The 23711-nt window shown below is 39.7% G+C and overlaps 1 protein-coding gene across 1 annotated transcript in view; it reads right to left on the bottom strand.

Annotated features, from left to right (window-relative positions):
• Positions 1 to 22867, bottom strand: part of LOC111150271 (discoidin, CUB and LCCL domain containing 2) — a 91660-nt gene extending 68793 nt beyond the window's left edge. The window contains exons 1-2 of the mRNA XM_022507716.1: positions 22663 to 22867; positions 83 to 310 (exon numbers count right to left, since the gene is read on the bottom strand). Of these exons, the coding sequence (XP_022363424.1) occupies positions 83 to 310; positions 22663 to 22867 (433 nt within the window). The remainder of the gene's footprint in view (positions 1 to 82; positions 311 to 22662) is intronic.
• Positions 22868 to 23711: the final 844 nt, after the last annotated feature.

Below are 23711 nucleotides of genomic sequence, written 5' to 3'. Positions count from 1 at the left end.
TATTTAATGTAAGTATCAAAAATTGCTTCAGTTTTAAAACTCAGTAATGTATTACATGTACATTTACAAGAAAATTTCCTACCTATTTCAGTTCTGCTAACTCCAATGCCATTAAAAATTCTCAAGTAATTAAAGTGACAAGAGTCTGAATCTTCAATGTCAAAGTCACCAAATTTGATGCGCACTCTCTCCCCCATCTTTACACGGATCTCCCATTCGCAAACGGTGCTGTTGGGATACGTCTGTGGATAGTTTATGGACGTGAGGGTTCCACTTTCAGGGCCTAGTACAGTATGTCCACATCCATCACCTTAAAAAAAATTAAAAGAATAAATTATAATTACATCTTTAACATTAGAAATAATCAGGATATTTTTGGTGAAAATTTTAAAATATGTATGACAGCTGTTTTATCCCACCAACACTTTCCTTACACACGATAAAAGGGATGGCAGACTTCTTAGTGTATCTGCTCACAGGAACCAAAAACAGCCAGATAAGGTCAAAATAATCAATGAGTTCAAAGAGCTTTCGAATTTCAATAAACAGAAGAAAATACAGCTTAGCAACAACTTTATATACATAATAAATCTAATCTTTAAAAGAATATCAAGTCATAGTAATTGTTCAAAGTAAATGTAAACTATAAATAAAAGTATGTGATCAGCTTCATCCATTCATCACAAACCCTTCTAAAATCTGTGAGAAGTAGAATAATATCTAAAAACACTTTACACGAAATGCAGATTACTGACCATATTATAGTATTTCAAGGCATTCGGTCTTGAAGGCATTAAGCTATTTTTAATAAAATTTAATTTTATATTCTATTGAAATTTGACTTTTTAGTAGTCCCTCTCCAAAAACCTCACTTTTTCCCTACAGAATGAATGGTGAGAAAAAAAGAACAGTTTAATGACTTAGTAAAGATTAGGAAAAATAACCTTCATATCTTGGTAGCAACATTATCTGTTCCAGAATTCCTTCACTGTGGGAACTCAGGGAACTTAATATAGTATTATTTGCATCCTCCTTTTATCATAAAATTCGGTGTTTGAGCACCTAGAAGAGACATGGAATGTTGAGAAGTTTCAGCTGCTGCTCCAACTGTACCATGTAGCATTCCTTAATGATGGGATTCAAATGAATCTCTTTCTAAAAGGAAGATGAAGACATTGTACTAAAATGATAGTATTTTTTTTCCTTCAAAATAGCCATTTATAATCACCTTTGGAATAGTTCAGTACTTAGCACAAAAAACCTCTATCAAAAAGTGGAAGTGCTGAGTTTTTAAAGTCAATATGGATACAGGCAGCTGTAAAAGGATTTTTCTACTATAGTATTATTATTATTATTAAGAATAATGCAGTGCTGATACCATTTTCTAGAACAGATGAATGGAAGCTTTAAAAGCCTGCGAATAAGAAATTAATATAGTATTTAGCAAGTAGTTGCAAAATAGTTATCAACTAGATGTATAAGGAACTGAATATGAACCAATGAAAAAGTAATTTCAAACCAGTCTCAAAACTCACTTCAATAAAGGAAAAACTATTTACCTACTTTATGATGACAACACTTCATATCCATTCCTGGTCAAGAAATTTTATTCTCAAATCCTTACTAGTATTGTTGGCCCACTTTTAAAGGTCAATCCTAGCAATCTGGTTTCCTAAACAAACATCTATAAGGTTCAGCTTTTAAGCAACACTGAACTTTAGCTATCTCCACATCCACTTTCATACTATACACAAAATCTAGGCTCAGCCGCTCAATAATATATAAAGGCACCATGAAATAAACATGTGAATTTTTGTGATACACCCACTCATCTTCTGCAAATATAGAACTTAAACATTATACAACTCAGAAGAAAAAAAATTCAAATTTTCCCCAAAACTATGATGCAAATACCTTGAATACCTCTACTGAATATCATCTAAATTAGAAAAACAGGGATATAAAAACCTTCACTATGAAAATAAACTGTAATATAAATAACTTTTGAATAATATTAAAATTTTTCCTTAGAGAAAAAAACTATCCCCTAAGACAAAGTTTCTAACATTATGAAACTAGTCTGAAACATTCTCTCACTATTGAAAAGATGAAACTGCTTTCTAGAGTGTTTAAATCTTTGAAAAGTAGCCACTGAACAAATAACTCAAAATATAAATGTATTTTCTTTAGTCAATAGAAACTAAAGCAGCTTTTTAAGTGGCTGGAAGTGCAATAGATTTTAGGAAGCCAAAAATTTCCTATTAACAGCTGAATTCATGACTTCGTAATGGCAGACTGTCCCATCTAATGGATTCCCCACAGACTATTTAACTTAAGGTTGCCATTTTAAAATGATTTTTACAAAAAGAGTACAAGCAGTGTTAGGAGTAATTTTTAGATGTCTTTATGCTCGTATTTATGTTTCATGGTCATTAAACACACGAAGTGTTTCTTGCCCTTTCCTCCATAAAGTATAATTTCTACAAGTTAACAAAATAAATACTGACTGCTGAAAAACAGGACTTTTGCATGCATGCTGATGAAGAAAACAATTAAAATGGAGCTGTCTTTTTTCAGTATCTTGTGAGGGGGAGGGCATGAACAGTCCACAAGTAACGTGCCAAGAATGTTCTAAAATATGTGATGGAGCTCAGAGCTTCCTCCCCTAGCAAAAAAGATGATATGCACCAGAAACCAAAGTTAAAAGAAAGTCTCAAATCTACTACGACAATGAACAACTTTGAATGTTTCATACTTCCAAGACTATTCAAGAAGTTTAACCTGACAAGACAAATAGATTAGCTGGCCTGGATAAACACCTACCCCTATGGAGAATATGTTTAAAATATCCCAGTTTGAAAGGGGAGGCTGGGCTTATACATTATCACTAGGCCAGCAGTTTTCAAATGTTTTTCTCAGCTATTCCAAAGTAAGAAATACATTTTACACTGTTATCCTATACATTCCCGCATGTATGATCCCAACCCACTGAAGGGTCCCCACCAGCACTCTGAAAAACACTATACTAGGCATCCTAAGGTCGTAATGTTGAATTCTCTAAGAAGACCTTGTGCTCACTTTTACCCTTAAGTTAGAAAATGTGCTTCCGGGGCGCCTGGGTGGCTCAGTGGGTTAAAGCCTCTGCTTTCGGCTCAGGTCAGATCCCAGAGTCCTGGGATCGGGCCCCGCATAGGGCTCTCTGCTCAGCTGAGATCCTGCTTTCCTTCCTCTCTCTCTGCCTGCCTCTCTGCCTACTTGTGATCTCCTGTCTGTCTCCTGTCTGTCTCTGATCTCCTGTCTGTCAAATAAATTAAAAAAAAAAAAAAAAAGAAAATGTGCTTCCAGTTTTTCAATTCTTAAAAGCAAATCCTATTCTGTACCAATACTTAAAATGACAAAGTATTTAAAAGTAAAAGTAAAATCTGGAAAAAAGTCTTTATCAGTTAATCACCTAATACACTTAGATAGTGATGCTCAAATGGGGGAGATGTGGAAGCTCCCACAGGAGCAATTTTACCTCCTACTTGGCAATGTCTGAAGATACTTTGGGTTGGTTGTCACAACTGAGGGGATGAGCTGGCATCTGGTGGGTGGAAGCCAGGAATGCTGCTAAACATCCTACACTATGCACAGGACAGCCCCCCAGAATAAAGAATGGCCGATGTTAAACGTCAACAGAACTGAAGTTGAGAAGGCTGACCTAGAGCAAAGTCCAGGACACCTCAGACAGAAGATCTGAGTGAGTTCTTAGCCGAGCTTCCTCTGGCCCGAAGGATGACGCTATTCTGTCCACTGCAGGTACAACCCAAGGAATACTTTCCTCCTACGGTCAGCAGTTATACTCAAGAGTCCCACGTCCCAATTTTTAAAACAAGTAAATGGAAGTTGAAGAAAAGAAAATGTCCTTTTTATTAGTCTACATCCCTTGAGTAATTTTTTTTCTGGGTCAACACCCCTTAAAAGTAGGGTTCGAAAAAGGGTGCTAACAGGGTCAGGAATAAGTCTCCAAATTTCCTGCTTAGTTTTGTATGCTGGAAAAAATAATGACTGGTGACCAGGGAACACCACCTACGGTTATTCATTTTCACATGGCAGAATTGACAAAGACAGCATAACTACGATGGGAAAAATAACTTTCAAAATGGTTATCTGAGTACCAATCCATGTGCCCACACCAGTAACTCCAACATCACCAAATCTTTCTCCTTCTCCACCTCCATCAACACCGCCATCACTGTCACCTTCTCCTCCTCCTCCCCCTCTAAATGGTCTCCACCACAGTATAACTGACCATAAAGCACAGAAGCCTGTTAATGCAATTTCTGAATTTCAGTTTTATTTCAGTGGAGAAGAAACACTGGAATTTGATCTTACTGCTCCTTTGTTTGGCTGCTGATTATCTAGGGGATTACTCATAGAACATGTGTTCACTTCCTCTGAAGAGGCTAAGGTCGGATGTGTTAAGCCAGATACAAATATTGGTATCTTTCCAGGAAAAAAAAAAAAAATTTTTTTTAAACTACTTATCCCTAGAGAAAACAGAACATTAAACATTTAAATAACAATGAATTAATACAACAAAGAACATATTCTTATTTTAAACTGCTCTAAACTTCAGATCAAGTGTTTGCTGTTTTTTTAATAAATACATGCTCGTGACACTGATTACCTGTGACACTGCAGCCACGCCCATATTTTAGTCACATGACTAATACATAATAAAAATTATCTTAATGATTGACTTGTATTAATATAAATACTGCTTGACTTCTAAAAATACTTTAACAGTCCCAAATACAAATGCAGAAACTTGCATAAATATGCCACAAATGTAGAGTAACATAACTTCTATTACAATCAATATAAACTAAGAACTAAGAACATTTTTTTTTTCCAGTGAGCTTTCAAGGACTTTTTTCATCATTGTCAACAGGTGAGTCTAACTGTATTTCCTCTAAGTAAGTGTCATTTCTGCCACATCTTATAATGTATCTGTGAGATCTTATAGTAACCGAAAAAAAGAGGCATTTAGAATAGACAAGTACTCCAAGGATTAACTTGCAAGAATTAATTAATATATCCTATTTCATCTGGCTACAATGAAGATTTTTAATGCAGTATTTAGCACTGAGAATTTTTGGACCGAGGTACTATTATCAGTCCCATAAGGTTTTTTAAAGTTGCATCACTACAAATCTCAAATAATTCAAAGTACTACTTTAATTTTGCTCATTTTAAAAAAATACTCCATAAGATGGATATGCTCTGAAAGCCTAAAGGAGGTCACTGTGGCAATTTTTAGAAAAAGAAATAGTTCCCAGCTTCATTCTTTTTTAAGCTCAAACAATTCTCTGCATGTGTGGCAATTTACAAAATTGAATTACATGAAGGAATGTGAGATGTATGAATCCTCTTTAACCCCCACCAAACACAGTCCCTACTTAGAACATAGTGGTTAAGCAAGTGAGCTCTGGAGTCACAGAATGAATTTAAATGACCTATCCACCATTCACTGTGACCTTCAGGAAGTTATTTATCTCTGCTAAACCCCAGCTTTGTAAAATGGGGATACTAACAACTCAAACACATAGGGTAAAAATTAAATGAGATATTATATAAAAACACCCAGTACTGAGTGCCTAGCCTGTAATAACATGCTCAATAAACTCTCTTTGTTTGAGGATACTACTACAGTCCTAAAAGACCAGAAAGGCTTTTGCCCATCATCTGTAGATACAGGGCATCCGGCCACAACCTAAAGTAATGGAACAATGGTCCAGTGGAAATTTACATTAGCTTTAAGGTTTCAAGTGCACTGTCTTGTGAAAAGTACAAATCTATGAGAAAGTAATTCTCACTCATCTTCTCCCTGATGACCTCAACTTTCAGTAACTCTCTCAGAAGCACAATCTGGAGTTAATTTTTTGCCATTGTTAGAAACACTTCTATCCACCTGTGAAAACTCAAAAACTTTAAAGTCTCAGTCTGCTGGTCTCCTGACCTTTCAAGGGTCTTACACCCACATACTTTCTGTGAATTTGACTTCTTTCTTTTCTCCCCATCTGCTAATCTTATCCTGGCCTCATGTCTTTCCCTGCCCAGACTGGACCTCGCATCCAGTATTAAGTACCTCTTCCTGACACCTTTACTTCCTCGCCACCGTGTCCTTCCTAAGTTTCTGCCTGTCAAACCCTCAACCCTGGATCATATGATTTCTCTTGGCCAAGGAGCTGAGCACTACTGAGGAAAAAAAAAAAAATCACAAAGTCCAAGGGGAACAGGTGTCATTGGACTGGAACATGGGTTCCAGTCTCAGATGGGCACTCAAAGCCACTCAGTATTCTCTTTCAGTGGTTCTCAGATTTTGCCAACATTAGAATCACCTAAGGGCTAATTAAAGGTTCTCAGGTCTCCCTCTCTATCTCGACAGATTCTAATATACAGAAAAATTATCTTACACTTGGAAATTGGTTAAAAAAAAAAAAAGTGAGCAGCACATCTTTTAAATGTCACAGAAGCCAGAAGCTGCCCAAGGATTATAGAGTAAAGTACTTAGTTGGACTTGCTATTTATCTCTGCTTAAGGGTCCCAGTTTTAGTTACATGATAACATTTAGCTTATTGTCTGGTAGAAAGGCAGAGCACTTTTGTACAGTTGAAAAGATAATCCCAAAGGTTACTGTTTATGACCCTATTGGCCCATCAACCAGCTTCAGCCATCTAATCTAGCAATTATATCCTAAAATGATAAACTCCTAGGTTCTCAAATATTCTCTGGACAGGATTTAACATCTTACTGGTTCCCTCATTAATGAATGAATTGAATAAAATCTTTGATATATGGTCATTTTACATTTGCAAGGCAGGTATAATTTTGCCTCTTTTGCAAATTATAACCAGTAAAATAGCTCTACAGTATAGCCTCGGTTTTACACTTTAACAAATCATCACAAATATTAACAACAGCAACAAAATACCACAAAATCTCTTTACACCAGTGTCCCCTAATAGCTACCATCTTCTTGCTCAAATTTCCTTTCTTTTATAGAGAAATTTCTTCTATTCTCCATAAATGACATTTTACTTTGCCTCCTATTCTAAGTCTGAATGCACTGCTACGGGCTGGATCCCTTCCAAAGAGATATGATTAAATCCTAATTTCTGGTACCAGTGAATATAATCTTAACTGGAAACAATGTTTTAGCAGATGTCATCAAGTTAAAATGAGGTCATACTGGATTAAGGTGGACCCTAATCCAAGGACTGGTGTCCTTATAAAAAGAGGACAGTCTGGACACAGACACAGGAAGGACACTACATTAAAGAGGCAGAGGTGGGAATGATGCAAAGGAACTCTGAAGATCAAAACTGCCAAAAGTTAGGAAAAGGCAAGGAAAGATCGTCCCCCCCAGCATCTTCAGACAGAGATTATGGCCCTGCTGATACCCCAATTTCAGAATTCCAGCTTCCAGAACTATAAAACAGTGAAGTTCTATCATTTTAAGCACCTGAATTTGTGGTAATTTGTTAGGGTAGCCCTAGGGAACACAGACCTACCTCACCAATAAAACTATTCACTAAAGCAGCCAGTTTCCAAGCCGCCAAAAGTCCAAGGATACTTTTGCATCCTTATCATTTATGACCTTTCTATATTATCTGGCTTTGCTGACCCTTCCTTCCCTCCTACCATCCTTCCTTCCTTTTTATCTTCTCTCCCTCCTTCTTAAAATTCTTCTTCCCTGGCTCAGTTCTTTATTTTTTTACTTATGTTAGTCACCATACAGTATGTCACTAGTTTTTGATGTAGCGTTCCAAGATTCATTGTTTGCGTATAACACCCAATGCTCCATGCAGTACGTGCCCTCCTTAATACCCATCATTGGGCCAACCCATTCCCTCACCCTCCTCCCCTCTAAAACCCTGTTTGTTTCCTAGAGTCCATAGTCTCTCATAGTTCATCCCCCACCCCGATTTTCGCCCCCCCTTCATTTTTCCCTTCCTTCTCCTAATGTCCTTCATGCTATTCCTTATGTTCCACAAACAAGTGAAAGCATAATTGACTTTCTCTGTTTGACTTATTTCACTTAACATAATCTCCTCCAGTCCCATCCATGTTGATGCAAAAGTTGGGTAGTCATCCTTTCTGATGGCTGAGTAATATTCCATTGCATATACGGACCACATCTTTATCCATTTGTCTGCTGAAGGGCATCTCAGCTCTTTCCACAGTTTGGCTATTGTGGACATTGCTATGAACACTGGGGTGCATATGGCCCTTCTTTTCACTACATCTTATCTTTGGGGTAAATACCCAGTAGTGCAATTGCTGGGTCATAGGGTAGCTCTATTTTTAATCTTTTGAGGAACCTCCACACTGTTTTCCAAAGTGGCTGTACCAACTTACATTCCCACCAACAGTGTAAGAGGGTTACCCATTCTTCACAACCTCTCCAACATTTGTTGTTTCTTGCCTTGTCAACTGTTGCCATTCTAAGTGGTGTAATATGGTATGTCAGTGTGCTTTTGATTTGAATTTCCCTGATGGCTAATGATGATCAACTTTTTCCAAGTGTCTGTTAGCCACTTGTATGTCTTCTTTTAAGAAATGTCTGTTCATGTCTTTTGCCCATTTCTTGACTAGCTTATTTGTTTTTTGAGTGCTAAGTTTAAGAAGTTCTTTATAGATCTTGGATATCAGCCCTTTTTCTGCAGTATCATCTGCAAATATCTTCTCCCATTCCGTGGGTTACCTCTTCGTTTTGCTGACTGTTTCCTTTGCTGTTCAGAAGCTTTTTTATCTTGATGAAGTCCCAAAAGTTCATTTTCACTTTTGTTTCCCTTGTCTTTGGAGACATATCTTGAAAGGAGTTGCTGTGGCCATTGTCAAAGAGGTTACTGCCTCTGTTCTCCTCTAGGATTTTGGTGGATTCCTGTCTCACATTGAGGACTTTCAACCATTTTGAGTTTATCTTTGTGTATGGTGTAAGAGAATGGTCAAGTTTCATTCTTTTGTATATAGGTGTCCAATTTTCCCAGCACCATTTATTGAAGAGACTATATTTTAACCATTGGATATTTTTTCCTGCTTTGTTGAAGATTAGTTGACTATAGAATTGAGGGTCCATATCTGGGCTCTCTATTCTGTTCCATTGATCTAAGTGTCTGTTTTTGTGCCAGTACCATGCTATGCTGGTGATCACAGCTTTGTAATATAGCTTGAAATCGGGCAATTGGATGGCCCCAGCTTTTTCTTTTTCAACATTTCCTTGTCAATTTGGGGGGGGTCTTCTTTTTTTTAGGATTTTCTGTTCCAGCACTTTGGAAAATGCCATTGGTATTTTGACAGGTATGACACTGAAAGTGTAGATTGCTCTGGGCAGCATAGATATTTTAACAATATTTATTCTTCTGATCCATGAACATGGAATGTTTTTTCATCTTTTTGTGTCTTCAATTTCTTTCATGAATGTTCTGTAGTCCCTAGAGTATAGATTCTTTACCTCTTTGGTTAGGTTTATTCCAAGGTATCTTATGGGTTTTGGTGCTATTGTAAATGGAATCGATTCTCTAATTTCTTTTTTGATAGTTACATTGTTAGTGTATAAGAAAGCAACTGATTTCTGTGCATTGATTTTGTATCCTGCCACATTACCAAACTGCTGTATGAGTTCTAGTAATCTGGGGTGGACTCCTTTGGGTTTTCCACATAAAGTATCATGTCATCTGTGAAGAGAGAGTTTAACTTCTTCTTTGCCAATCTGAATACCTTTTATTTCTTACTGCTGTCTGATTGCTGTTGCTAGGACTTCTAGTACTATGTTGAATAATAGTGGCGAGAGTGGGCATACTTGTCGAGTTCCTGATCTTAAGGGAAAGGCTCTCAGCTTTTCCCCATTGAGAATGTTATTTGCTGTGGGTTTTTCAGATGGATTTTATGAAATTGAGGCATATTCCCTCTATCCCTATACCCTGAAGAGTTTTAATCAGGAAAGGATGAAGTATTTTGTCAAATGTTTTTTTCTGCATTGAGAGAGCCATATGGTTCTTCTCTCTCCTCTTATATGTTCTATCACACTGACTGATTTGCATTGCAGGGATGAATCCCAGTTGGTCGCGGTGGATAATCCCTTTACTGAACTGTTGGAGCCTATTAGCTAGGATCTTGTTGAGAATTTTGGCATCCATATTCATCAAGGACATTGGTCTGAAATTCTCCTTTTTGATGGGGCCTTTGCCTGGTTTGGGATCAAGGTAATGCTGGCCTCACAGAATGAGTCTGGAAGTTTTCCTTCTATTTTTTGAAACAGCTTCAAGAGAATAGGTAGAAGAAATAATTTTTTCTTTGAATGTTCGGTGGAATTCCTCAGGGAATCCATCAGGTACTGGACTCTTGTTTTTTGGGAAGTTTTTGATCACCGCTTCAATCTCGTTACTGGTTATTGGTCTATTCAGGTTTTCAATTTCTTCTTGTTTCAGTCTTGGTAGTTTATAGGTTTCCAGGAATGCATCCATTTCTTCCAGGTTGTTTAATTTACTGGCATATAGTTGTTGATAATAATTTCTGATAATTGTTCTATTTCCTTGGTATTAGTCGTGATCTCTCCCATTTCATTCATTATTTTATTAATTTGGGTCCTTTCTCTTTTCTTCTGGTAAGTCTGACCAGTGGTTTATCAATCTTATTCTTTCAAAGAACCGCCTCTAGTTTCATTGATGTGTTCTACTCTATTTCTGGTTTCTAATTCATTGACCTCTGCTCTTATTTCCCTTCTCATGGGTGTGTTAGGCTTAATTTGTTGTTGATTCTCCAGTTCTTGAAGGTGTAAAGATAGCATATTCTGGATTTTTCCATTTTTTTGAGTGAGGCTTGGATGGCTATGTATTTCCCCCTTAGAACACCTTTGCCGTATCCCATAGGTTTTGGACCAATGTGTTTTTATTCTTATTGGTTTCTGTTTAAGTTCTTCTTTGATTTCCTGGTTGACCCAAACATCCTTGAGAAGGATGGTCTTTAGCTTCCAAGTTTTGAATTTTTAAAAAAGATTTATTTATTTATTTATTTATTTATTTATTTATTCTACAATAAATAGAGAGATAGCGCAAGTAGGCAGAGTGGCAAGAAGAGAGAGAGGGAGAAGCAGGCTCTCTGCTGAACAGGAAGCCCAATGTGGGGCTCGATCCCAGGACCCTGGGAACATGACCTGAGGTGAAGGCAGCCACTTAACCAACTGAGCCACCCAGATGCCTCCCACCCCCCAGTGTTTGAATTTCTTCCAAACTCTTTCTTGTGACTGAGTTCCAGTTTCAATGCACTGTGGTCTGAGAATATGCAGAGAATAATCTCAATCTTTTGGTATTGGTTGAGACCTGATTTGTGACCCAGTATGTGGTCTATTCTGGAGAAAGTTCCACGTGTGCTCAAGAAGAATGAGTATTCTGTTGTTTTAGGGTAGAATATTCTGTATCTATCTATGAGGTCCACCTGGTCCAGTGTGTCAAAGCTCTTGTTTCTTTGTTGATTTTCTGCTTAGATGATCTAATGCTGAGAGTGGAGTGTTGAGGTCTCCTACGATTAATGTATTATTATCAATAAGTCCCTTTATTTTGGTTAACAGTTGGCTTATGTAGTTGGCTGCTCCCATGGTGGAGGCATAAACATAATCCTTAGATCTTCTTGATGGACAGAGCCTTTAAGAATGATATAGTGCCCTTCTGTATCTCTAACTACAGTCTTTAGCTCAAAATCTAATTTGTCTGATATGAGAATTGCTATCCCAGGTTTCTTCTGAGGTCTGTTGGCATGAAAGTTGGTTCTCTAACCCTTCACTTTTAGTCTGGATGTATCTTTATGTTCAAAATGAGTCTCATATAGACAGTATATGGATGGGTCCTGTCTTTTTGTCCAATCTGCAACCCTGTGCCCGTTTTATGGTAGCATTTAAGCCATTCAGGTTGAGAGTGATTATTGAATGATATGATATTATTGTCATGTTGCCTGTGAAGCCCTTGTTTGTATAAATGGTCTCTTTAAATTTCTATTCTCTATCACTCTTGGCATCTTTCTGTTTTTATAGAGCCCTCCTTCATATTTCTTGCAGGGCCAGCTTAGTCACAAATTCTTTCAGTTTCTGCCAGTCATGGAAGCTCTTTCTCTCTCCATCCATGAACATGGATAGCCTTGCTGGATAAAGTATTCTTGGCTGCATGTTCTTCTTATTTAGTACCCTGAATATGTCTTGCCAGCCCTTTCTGGCTTGCCAGGTCTCTGTGGACAGATATGATGTTAATCTGATGTTCTTCCATCTGTATGTAAGGACTCTCCTGCCCCTAACTGCCCTTAAGATGGTTTCCTTGGTTCTAAGTTTTGTGAGTTTTACTACTACATGCTGGGGTGTTGGTCTGGTCTCCTTGATCTTGGAAGGAGTCCTCTCTGCTCTAGGATACAAATGCCTGTTTCATTTTCCAGATTAGGGACGTCCTCAGCTAAGACCCACTCAAATATATCTTCTAGACCCCTCTCTTTCTCCACCCACTCAGGGATCCCAATAATTCTGACACTGGAAGGTTTCATGGCATCATTTATTTCTCTAATGCTGTTTTCATGGATTTTAAGCTGGCTGTTCCAGGCCTCCTCCTGTTTCTTCTATCAGTTTGTCTCCTAGATCACTAACTCGATCTTCTGCCTCATTTACCCAGCTGTTAAAGTATCTAGGTTAGATTGGATCTCATTGACAGAACGTTTAAGTTCTGCCAAATCAGCTCTCATTTCTGCCTTTAGAGAATCTATGTTGTATTTACTGGTTTTCTTTATCCTAGCTATTATCTGCATAACTGTTACCCTGAAGTCTATTCCCAACATCTTGCTTATATCCATATCCATTAGTTTTGTGGCAGAGGTGACAATCTCTGAATCTTCCCTATGTTGGGGGTTCCTCCTCTTAGTCATTCTGTTGAGCGGTGATTGAGGGAATGTATGGTGTCTAAGTTATTGACCACAACCCAAGCAAGATGCACCTGTTTTATAGGGATCTTAGGGTTGTCAGCCTCTTGTTCTTCCAGCCTGTCTTCTGGGGGAGGGGCTGCCACATTGTTACTCAGGCAACTCTGTTTGGGCAGAGTTGCCCTTCCCCCGGGTGGGGGCGGGATGGGCTCAGTGAAAACTGGTTTTTTGGAGCTTTTGTTCTCTGGTGACTTTTCCTGGCAGCTTTCCAAGTCTCTTCCGAGAGTCAGAGCAGAAGTGACCACATCCAAACCTCTGTCTCAGAACAGAGATTGTAGTCTGTTTTTCAGTGAGCTCTCCAGACCACACTGTCTCGTTTCTGTCTGTGCTTCTAAAAACTGCAGTCCTGGGTTGTGCATCCCACAACAGCACTCCCAGCCCTCACCTCCAGGTCCAGGCACATCTCTACCCTTTGTGATTTTTAAATTGCCAGCCACCCCCAGTTCACATGCAGGGCCCTAAACTCATTTAGGGGGGCTGACCTAAAGTCCTTTCCCCACCGCTACTGGTCTGTGAGTCTGTGTCCAGTCCCCAGTGGGGGAGGCTTTTGCCTTCCAGCATTTCAAGATCCTGGAGGCTCCCTCCCCGTTCTGTTTATCTCCTGATATCTGCCTGTAGAACCAAAGCTCCCCACTTCATACCTTGAAACCAATCACCAGAGATATTCTATTTGTAGAGATCCAGCTATATCTTCTTACATCACAGACGGATTTCATGGGTGTTCAGAATGGTCTGGTAGCTATCCAGCTCAATTCGGGGACCAGCTGAAATAGGGTCCCCTTCTCCTCTGCCATCTTTGCAAACTTCCTCCTCCTTTCCTGGCTAAGTTCTTTGCACTAACTGCAACTTCTCCAGCATCTTTGTGGACTTATCTTCTTAATACTGACTGCTGTTGTTCAGGTCTTCCCCCACTCTGTATTTTTTTTTTCTTTTTTCTTTTTTTTTCCTTTTTTTTAAAGAGAGAGAGAGAGAGCACAGGCAGACAGAGTGGCAGACAGAGGCAGAGGGAGAAGCAGGCTCCCCACAGAACAAGGAGCCCGATGTGGGACTCGATCCCAGGACGCTGGGATCATGACCTGAGCCGAAGGCAGCTGCTTAACCAACTGAGCCACCCAGGCGTCCCCCCACTCTGTATTTTACTAGGGATATCTCCCTACTCTGACTTCAGTTACCATGAAGTCTCCACGCTTTCTCCTAATTCTCAAACCTGTCATCTGCTTACATATTAACCACCTCCGTTCATACTAAATCACTCATTCAACAAAAATTTACTGATTACCCAAACAGATTTGATCCCAGCTCTCAAACACTCTAAAAAGAGAGGTGAGTTCTATATTTAAAAACAGTTAAGAGTGTTAAGGAGATATCCTTGCCTAATATTTAAATCCAAGTTTGTCTGATTCCAAGGTATCTGTTTTTTTCACGGTCCACCAAAGTATGAAATAGTGAAGACAAACAAAGTGCTCAGGTTTTTCAGAGTAAACACAAGCCAAAGCCAAAAAAGGAAAAATCTGACAATTTAAATGATACTTTCAGTAGAGCAGAGACCAGGCTGCAAGGAAATCAGCATTTAACGAGTATTCACTGTACTCCTGACACCAAGAAAAGGTACAGCACCGATGTAGTCTATTCATTAGAAAGTTCATCACTTAAAAAAGCAGAGATATAAGGTACCTAGAAAGCAAACAGCTGAGAAGAAAGATGCACATGAGTCAGTGGTAGTTTGAGCATGACCCCAGGTACGAAGTAAAAAAAACACCATTCAAATTTAAATTATACTAAAACACAACTTGCATTCCCTGATTAAGTAGTGTTCTGGACAAGTGGAGGAGATGATTTCAGGAAGAAGGAAAAGAAGAAGAAGGCAGTCTTACTGTGCTGGGATGGGAAGCAGGGCAGGAGTACAGTTCTACAAAGTGGGACAGTCACACTGTTCCTGCTGAGCAGTAAGCCCCACCGGAGATTTGATTAGTAGTCCTCACTTTGTAGATCTAGTCACAAGGGTCACATGACCTTCTCCAGTAACTTTAAGCTACCCAGAATCAGAGAAGACAGAGGGGACTGGCATGTGGGACATTTGGGATCAGTTAAGGACAATGGAAGAGCAAAGAGATGAGGGACCTGGGAGGCTGGGATGCGAAAGTGAACGTAGAGATAGACAAATGGACTGGGTGAAAGCAGAGGAACCTAGGGATGATGTTTTGCTAATTCTTCAGGTACAAACTCCTGTGTGCCCCTCAATGGAAAGTCCTCCAGAATCTTGTTCCCACTGATCTTTCCAGCCTTCATTTTTCATTCGCTTCCTTGGAGACCAGATTACTGAAACTACCTGAACATTCTCCAGGAATTGGAGCTGTCAAAGAAAAAGGAGGCAGGCAACTACTAGAGCCACAACTGGGGGAACACTGGTAATGCCAGAGGTGGCCATTAAATCAGAGTCTGAAAGACAGGGCAAAGGAGTGCACCCAATTTGCTGACACTGACTTAGACTGTTATTGTTCTTAAAGACGACCTATCTGACAAGATGGGCACAAACAGTGTTTCCTAAGAAGAAACCATAGCTATGTGCAGAGGTCTAGAGCAAGGACTCCTCTCACCAAGGCGGCAAAGAAGTCTACCTCCCAGACAGAGGGGAGCTTGAAAACACTAAGCAGAATGTTAGGCCTTGGGCTAGTAGGTAGTAAGTAAGGTTCAACAGGGGGCTCTACTCTCAGGAGACTGAGAAGCGCAGGCTCAGACTGCTAACTGTGGGGAGGTGACAACCAACAACAGCATGAAGGGTGTGTAGACACCCAGAGACTAACATCAAATCATGTAGCTGGAGCAGCAGCTTCACTCCAGAAATAGGTTCTTAATTCATATTTTTTGAACGACATACATCATGCTAAGTATTAGAAATAAGAAAATCAGTCTAAGTGATTTTCTGCCAGGACAAATACATATATCCAGTGTGATTCCTGAATGAGAAGTAACTGAAAAGCCCTGTCTGGAGATGAGTGTGTGGTGATGGTTAAAGAACTCTTTTCCAGGATAATACCCAAGAAGGGTTCTGAAGGAAGATTAGAAGTTTACCAAGCAAAGAAAGAAAGACCCCTTTCTCTTTAAGTAGAGAAAATAGCATATATAAAGAAGTCAGCATAGGGAACAAGGCAAAAAAACAAAAACAAAAAACCATGAAAGTATACTTTAGAACAGTAAAAAGTAGCTCAGTCTTACACAAACTACAGATAAAAGTTGAGGGATGCTGGTATGAAATTAAGTCAGGAAGGAAGGGAGAGACCAGAATGTGGGCGGAAAAAATCACATTTATAATATGCAATGGAGTTTGGATTGTATCATACAGGTCATCAAGAGGCTGCCAGCCACACCGCTTCAAGAAGGCAGAACCCCCATGCTTAAGAACCATGGCCAGCAGCAACCAACCAGCCAATATCTGCCCCCAATTATTAGGAAGGAGCATGCTAGGCGTGGGGCTCAAGATGGAAGCCAGGACTACGGGCTTAGAGTCTTGCTACTCATCGCAAGAGGACAGGCTTTTGCACTCCCAGGCTTTCCTGACTTCTTTCTGTTCTGATGCCGTGCTCTTCCTTCTCAAATATCTGTCTTCCCTGTGGACTACAAACCTATCAATCCTTTAAAGCTCACTCAGTTAAAACACTTTATCAGCAACCACTTTTTTTTTTTTTGAAGATTTTATTTATTTATTTGACAGACAGAGATTACAAGTAGACAGAGAGGCAGGCAGAGAGAGAGGAAGGGAAGCAGGCTCCCCGCTGAGCAGAGAGCCATATGCGGGGCTCGATCCCAGGACTCTGGGATCATGACCCAAGCCAAAGGCAGAGGCTTTAACCCACTGAGCCACCCAGGCACCCCATTAGCAAGCACTTTATCTCCTACCTCCTATGAGCTCTTCTTTCCTTCAAACCCACAGCAACAGACAACTTCCCTTGCTTATTTTTCTATATAATTCAACTTATAGATCATTATTTCCCCAACTAGACTGTAGGTTCCCTATAAACAATTACAATGTTTCACTCTTTTCTAAATGTCTCAGAACTGTACTGACATATGTGCACACATGCCTGGAGGCTCAGAGTTGGTACTATTTCATGCTGCAAGTTCTTAATGAGAGGATGATAAGGAGTATCAGCATCTTTTCTTCGATCAACCACAATTTAGTTTTGACTGCACACTTGCATGCAACCAGCTCAATAAAAGTCCTGCAAGAAACCTGACCCATTCTCAGAAAGCAGCTGAGGGAGCCTGCACCTTGGGGGCTCTTCCCCATAATTCAAGTAGCTAATCAACATTTTTCTTCCAAGTACATATCCTTCAGAGTGCAGGATGATCTAGAAGATAATGTTTTAGCTTACTTTTAAGATCACCCCATTATCCCATCTGTTTCAGTGGAAACGGACACTCATTAAATACTAGTTTATTTGATTATCTGTATTTTCTGTCCTTGTGGATTATACTGACTTAATCTACATAATGATCTGGGAAATTTGTATTATGTAGGTTTCTAAGCTAATATTTTGAACTAAAATACCTTTTTAAAGATCCCACCCTCAATGAAGAATTTAATCAAATGGACCAAGAAAATACTGCAGCAGCAATTCCAAACAACAGAGTAATTACTTCATAAATAATGTCTTGTGATGAATTTTTACATTTTGAATTTTTTTGCTCTATTTTTAAGTATGCTTGTATGTCTTAAATTAGGTTACACAATTAATTTCAACACAACATGTCTACAGAACATAACACAACATGACTAAAGTTACAACCATGCAAGATTATTATGTAGATGAATATGGAATAGGAAGAAACATAAAATCATAAATTGATAGATCGGGGGTAGAACTGTGGGTGTGGGTACTCAGCAATTAAGTTTTTGGTTTTGAGCTACTATAATTATCTGTACAATATTTAAAAAATAAAGTGGCAAGGCCGTGGTAAGGTTGTAAACTGAATCCATGAGCCACAGAAGAAAAACTGCCAAGTTGTCTCACTTCATATTTCGACAACCACATTTCACTATCTCTATGAAGCTTTTCCTAATCCCAATAATTTTATGTCATCATTCTACATCCATCCAACTAATGAAGAAGTTCAAATAGAAACTATTTGCTTGTATTCAATTAATGTGCAATATTACCACCTGAACTTTCACATCCTAGGTTCATTTTGTAAAGTATAATCCTAAACCTAAAACTACCTCTATGTACATGTAGTCTTTCCATGTCATACTATAAACTCATAATTTCTTTTTGGAAATTAATTCATTTGTCATTTTCATAGCAGCACTGGTACTTTCACTTACACAGATTTCATGATCTTAAGGTTTTTCTGTTTTGTTTTATTTTTATGTTAGTCTTCTAGAATGAAGCTCAGATGTTTAGATAGAATTATTAACCATCTCCAGTGGGAAATCGTATTTCCTCTTTGCTTGTAACATATGGAAAGCTACCTAAAATGATGAAACAAAATTTTACAATTAATTTTTCATTTATAAGTTTTAAAAATGTGGATTTAAAATCTAGTCATTAGCACACACAGATTTTATGTTATATATCTAATTCTCACTGGGCAACATTAGTTAGAAATATAGCAGAAAAAGGATGCTTTGATTTTTGCCTCTGAACAAAACTACATGTAAGAGGCCTAATGTTTTATCAAACCAAAAAAAGACAACTGAAAATTCTAAATTAACCTAAAGTTGATATTAGAAATAATTAAAAATATTTATTACTGAGGGAGATGTGTTCATTTCTGACAATTCACAAATATTGTTGAAAAACTATTTATCTGCATCACAACCAAATAAAGCCATTACTTGACAGAATTTTCCCCCACACATTAATTCGGACATCATTGTGAAATTGAATGATTAAGAATGAACTTGACTTATTTCATAGATGAGTAAATAAAAATCAATACCTTCACAAATAGTTCGTATTACTAGGCAAAAACAAGTCAGTTTTAATAAATCGTAAAAATTCCCTGATATGTTACCACATTCAAATAATCTAACCCAGAAAGTAGTAGCAAAGCCCTCCAGAACATGAACTAGGAAGCTGAGCTCCTGAGATGAAGAGACGCATATTTCTAGTTGAATTGTAAATCAGGGACACAGAAACATTCATAGTAGACTTTCAACTTCCTATTAAATACATTCATTACAGTAGCAAAGATGCAATCAGCATGATAAATTTGACCAATTTAAGTTTTTCAGACGTGTTACAGAAAAAAAATGCTTTCAACAATAAAAAGATTTTGAAGATGAACTCAACATCAAATTTAGATCTTAAGGGGCTCCTGGGTGGCTCAGTGGGTTAAGCCTCTGCCTTCGGGTCAGGTCATGATCCCAGAGTCCTGGGATGGAGCCTCAGAGCCTCAGAGCCTCACATAGGGTTCTCTGCTCAGCAGGGAGCCTGCTTCCCCACCCCCCACACCACCCCCCACACCACCCCCCCCAGCCTCTCTGCCTACTTGTGATCTTTCTCTCACTCTGTCAAATAAATAAATAAAAATATTTTTTAAAAAATTAGAACTTAAAAATACAACAATGGAAGCTGTATCTAAAACACCATCATTGTACAATTAAATGTGAGGAAATATAATCTATAAGTAAATGAAATAATATTGTTTAAAATACATCTCTGTTGTGAAAGGCTGACAAATTTTCAGACCAATGATAAATTTTATTCTGAGCCAAATGAAAAGAGAAATGACTCTGTCAGCAGAAAATCTGCTCAGGAATAGCTATGTATATAGCACTACATATGATTCTTGAACAAGGCAGGGGTTAAGGGTGCTGACCTCCCGGTGCATAGTCAAAAATCCATCTGTAACATTGCACTCTCTCCAGGAACTCACTGCTGACCAGAAAACTAACCAGCCTTACATGTAAGTCAATTGACACGTATTCTGTACGTTACTGGTATTATATACTGTATTCTTATAATACGTAACTTTTTCAATATTTTAAAAATATTTCTAGGCTATGCAGTTCCTCTGTGAGTTTTTTCAAATTATTGTAAATCACCAAAAAATCTTCTAATATGTTTATTAGAAAAAAAACTGGCAGCTATCCGTGCAGTTCAAACCTGTGTTGTTCAAGGGTCAACTGGAACTGGAATGAGAGTAACATCTGCTACTTTACAATGATGTCTGAAAGATTTTTAAAAATTCCCGAGGTATAGTTCTCTACAACATATAAATGCACTTCTACCTAGACTGGCTAAAGAAAGGAAAACCTAAATATCACAAAACATTTTTTCCACAGCTTATATTTTGACTGTATGTTAACTGCAGAAAATCTGGAAAAGCAAACAGAAATTACCTACAACTCTACCACCAAAAGGCAACTACTATTACTTCTTTTCAGTCTTCTTCCTAAGATTTCTTATAGAGTAAAAAGTACAGTTTGTCACTTAACACTACAATATGTAGACATTTCCATTATTAAAAATTCTATAGGTGTTTTAAAACACTGCTTCTCATTTTGAAATTAGACTTCTTTTCAGCTTATGTGAGGGAATACAGTGGACTCCAAAGCATGTCTGTTAGATTAGTTAAGACTGGTTTAAATGCAATTCCACTACAGACTGCATCAGGGTCCTTTGGGTAAAAAAAAAGTTATTTTTAAAAAATAGGGAATTGAAATCTCAAAACTCCCGAGATTCCAGTAATATATACCCGACTTGTTCTTCTTTATCAACTTCATAAACTCAAAATTAATAATGATAATCACTTAAAACTATATTATGCTTTTCCATTTACAAAACTCCTATGTACTATTATTTCATTTTTGTTAGGCTACAAAATAGGTATTTATTCTCATATCACTGATGTAGAAAACTGAGGTACAAAGAAATTAAATAACTTCACAAAATTTACCCAATCAAAAGAACTAGAAGTCAGAAGTCTTTTAAATTACCACCAGCGTTTCTATTTGTGTTAATCTACAGTTTATATAAGACATCACTGTGAAAGAGGACCATTATTTGTTAAAAGGCTGTGCTAAAAACTGAAATTACACCTTGGAAGAAAATAAGGGAATGTTGCATGTTATTTAGGTCTGGTTCATGAAGTTCTAAAGCTTGGAGACATAACTGATTCTATACTGTTCAAAGATTTAAAAAAAAAAAACGATATAAACAGTCTCAGTCTAGAAATAAGCAAAACAGAGTATTCTGCTTATGTAGTTACATTCCTTTCTGTATCAACGTACCTTGTATTTTTTGTGTCTCGGTTCCCTTATGTTTTGAAATGGGATAACACTATTTTGGATGGGTGTGGTGAGGATAAACCGACTTAATACACATGTATCACTTAAAACTGTGCTTGCCACAAAGTAAGTCCCAATTAGCGCTGACTGTAGGTAAGCCTTCTTGTTTTTTGTTTCTCCTACTAGGAGGAAAATACAAGCATACACTCTAAAACTTCAGTGGGGGGAAGGATATCACACCTCAATTTATTAAGTGCTGATGTTTAAGAATTTAAAAAGATAATCTAACTAAAATCATGAATGCTAAGCATCTGAATTTTAAGTTACACTGTGTAGAAATGTCCCTAGAGCTAAAAGAGGTCAGTTTACCAAATATATTTTTCTTTATTGTTACATTATACTTCCACATGCCTGTCAAAGTTTCAGCATCTTCATAATGACAGGCCTATCTATGGCCATGATTCTACACTTCTCTGAAAACCATATGAGCAACTTTTCACTGGGACTTAAACACGGAGATCAACTTAAAATAAAAATCTTCCCAGGAATAAGCAACAGTCCAACCCATATCCTTCTCACTGCAATAAAGAAGGAAATGCAACGGAAAAATGTGTCCAATAACTGATGCCAAACTGATTCAAAAATTGTGGTTCGCTGCCTGAAAATAGTACTAAAGGGTGGGGGAGGAATCAGCCTTGCATTCTCTTTCCATTATGATGATTATTCAATAAACAGTTTTGCTCAGTTCTGAAATAGGTATTTCAAGGACTGTGGGTGGAAAAAAAAAAAGTTTTGTCACTTTCTGGAAGGGCTTACCCTTTTATCTCCGAATGCTCCATCTAGGAACACAGCTGACTGAGTGTCTGACCCAGGCAATTCAGATCACCAACAGGAATAACAGTAAGGTATCATAAAGGGCATGTCCTGAATTCGACTCGAAGCTAACAAGAATCAATTCGCTTTTGAACCTGAGCACTTTCACAAAAGATGATAATTATCGCCACCTGCCTTTAATTGGTTTAAGATGCTACTTAATTACCTTGCCTTTCTACTCTGTCCATCAGTGTAACCTAACTTTAGGGGTCACACTTCCAAAACTTCTCTTTTTCCTCCCAAAGATTTTCCCCAGAAAAACCCAATACCAAAACGGAGGCCTTCATGGGTCTCGCTTCTCTCTTTTCGGAAAAACCAAAGGCCTTGTCAAAAAGTAAAGCCGCGCCAACTTGAGGGACAACAGGCAGAGCCCACCTCTGCAGATGAACCCAGCGAGTGCTCGGCCAGGTCTGGCCAGGCACCGAAGCGCACCGCACCTCCCCCGTGCATCTGCAGATTCAGCTCCCCACCGGGAGACCCGGCATCCCGGAGGCTCCCCCAGCGCCCCCGCCGCCCCTGGGGCTCCGCGCGCTGCGCACTCCCCGCGGACCACTCACCTTGCTGGGCTCCGGTGTCCTCGAGCAGCAGGACCAGGATAAGTAGGAGCAGGAGGAACAGAGGCATGGGGAAGGAGGAGGAGTTGCAGAGGGGAGGGAGAGGGCGGGAGAAGGGGAGCGCGGCCCGGGCGGGGGCGGCGGCCGCGGCCCGGACTCGGAGACTGTGAGGTCTGTGCCCGGCTCTCAGCACAGCCCGGCTCCCCATCGCGGTGGCCCGCAGTCCGCCTGCATAGTGCGGACGCCCCGGGCGAGGAGGCGGCGGCTCGGACTGGAGAGCCAGAGGCAGCGCGCGCTGCGCCCCGCGCCGGGACCCTCTCTGCCCCTCGCTCCGCTTTCCTCCTCCTCTTTAGTTCCTTCCCTCCGTTCCCTGCCCCGAGACACCAGACCAGAGCGCGGGGTAAGAGAGGAAAGGAAGGGGGGTAGTCGAGCCGCGGAGGAGCTGGGGGGGACGCGCCTCCCGCACCGCGTTCTTCAACCCGACCCGGGCTCTCGCAGCACACGCCCGGGGCTCCGGCTAGCTGGCAGGCAGGCCAGCCGCCCGCTCCCTCGCGCTCCCTCTGGCGCGCACTGACCACGCCTCTTCTACCCGCCACGGCCAATCCGCAGTTGGCTCCGGTCCGTCTCCCTCCGCGCCTCCCAATCAACACGCTCTCTCCTCTGTCGGCCCGTTAGGTCTCCGGCCCACTCCTTGAGCTCAACCGCCCCTCATCTCTCTCCTCCAATCCCCTGCAGCCTTAGCAAGGCGTCCCACCCGCCTCCCCCAATCCGGGTTCCGCCCCCAAGCTCGGGCCCCTGGCAGCCCCGCCCGGCCCGCGCGCCTGTTATTGTTGGGACCGCAGCCCAAGCTGATCTTGCAGAGGCCGTCGCTTGCTCTGGTCAATGACTTCCGGGACTTCCCCCATCCCTCTCTCCAGGCTCCTCAGGCCCTGCTTTTTCATTGCTCCTCCCCTGCCGCGCATCAGGCCACTGGAAGGGGTGGGGAACCAGGATCCTGGATGGCTTTAGCTGGGAGCTGAGGCTAAGAAACATTTTACCAAAAAATAGCAGAG

This window comes from Enhydra lutris, unplaced genomic scaffold (genome assembly GCF_002288905.1).
Source record: "Enhydra lutris kenyoni isolate GAN:26980312 unplaced genomic scaffold, ASM228890v2 scaffoldscaffold2, whole genome shotgun sequence".
NCBI classification, from domain to species: Eukaryota; Metazoa; Chordata; class Mammalia; order Carnivora; family Mustelidae; genus Enhydra; species Enhydra lutris.
The sequence above is the reverse complement of the archived record's forward strand: the minus strand, read 5'-3'. Positions and strand labels throughout refer to the sequence as shown.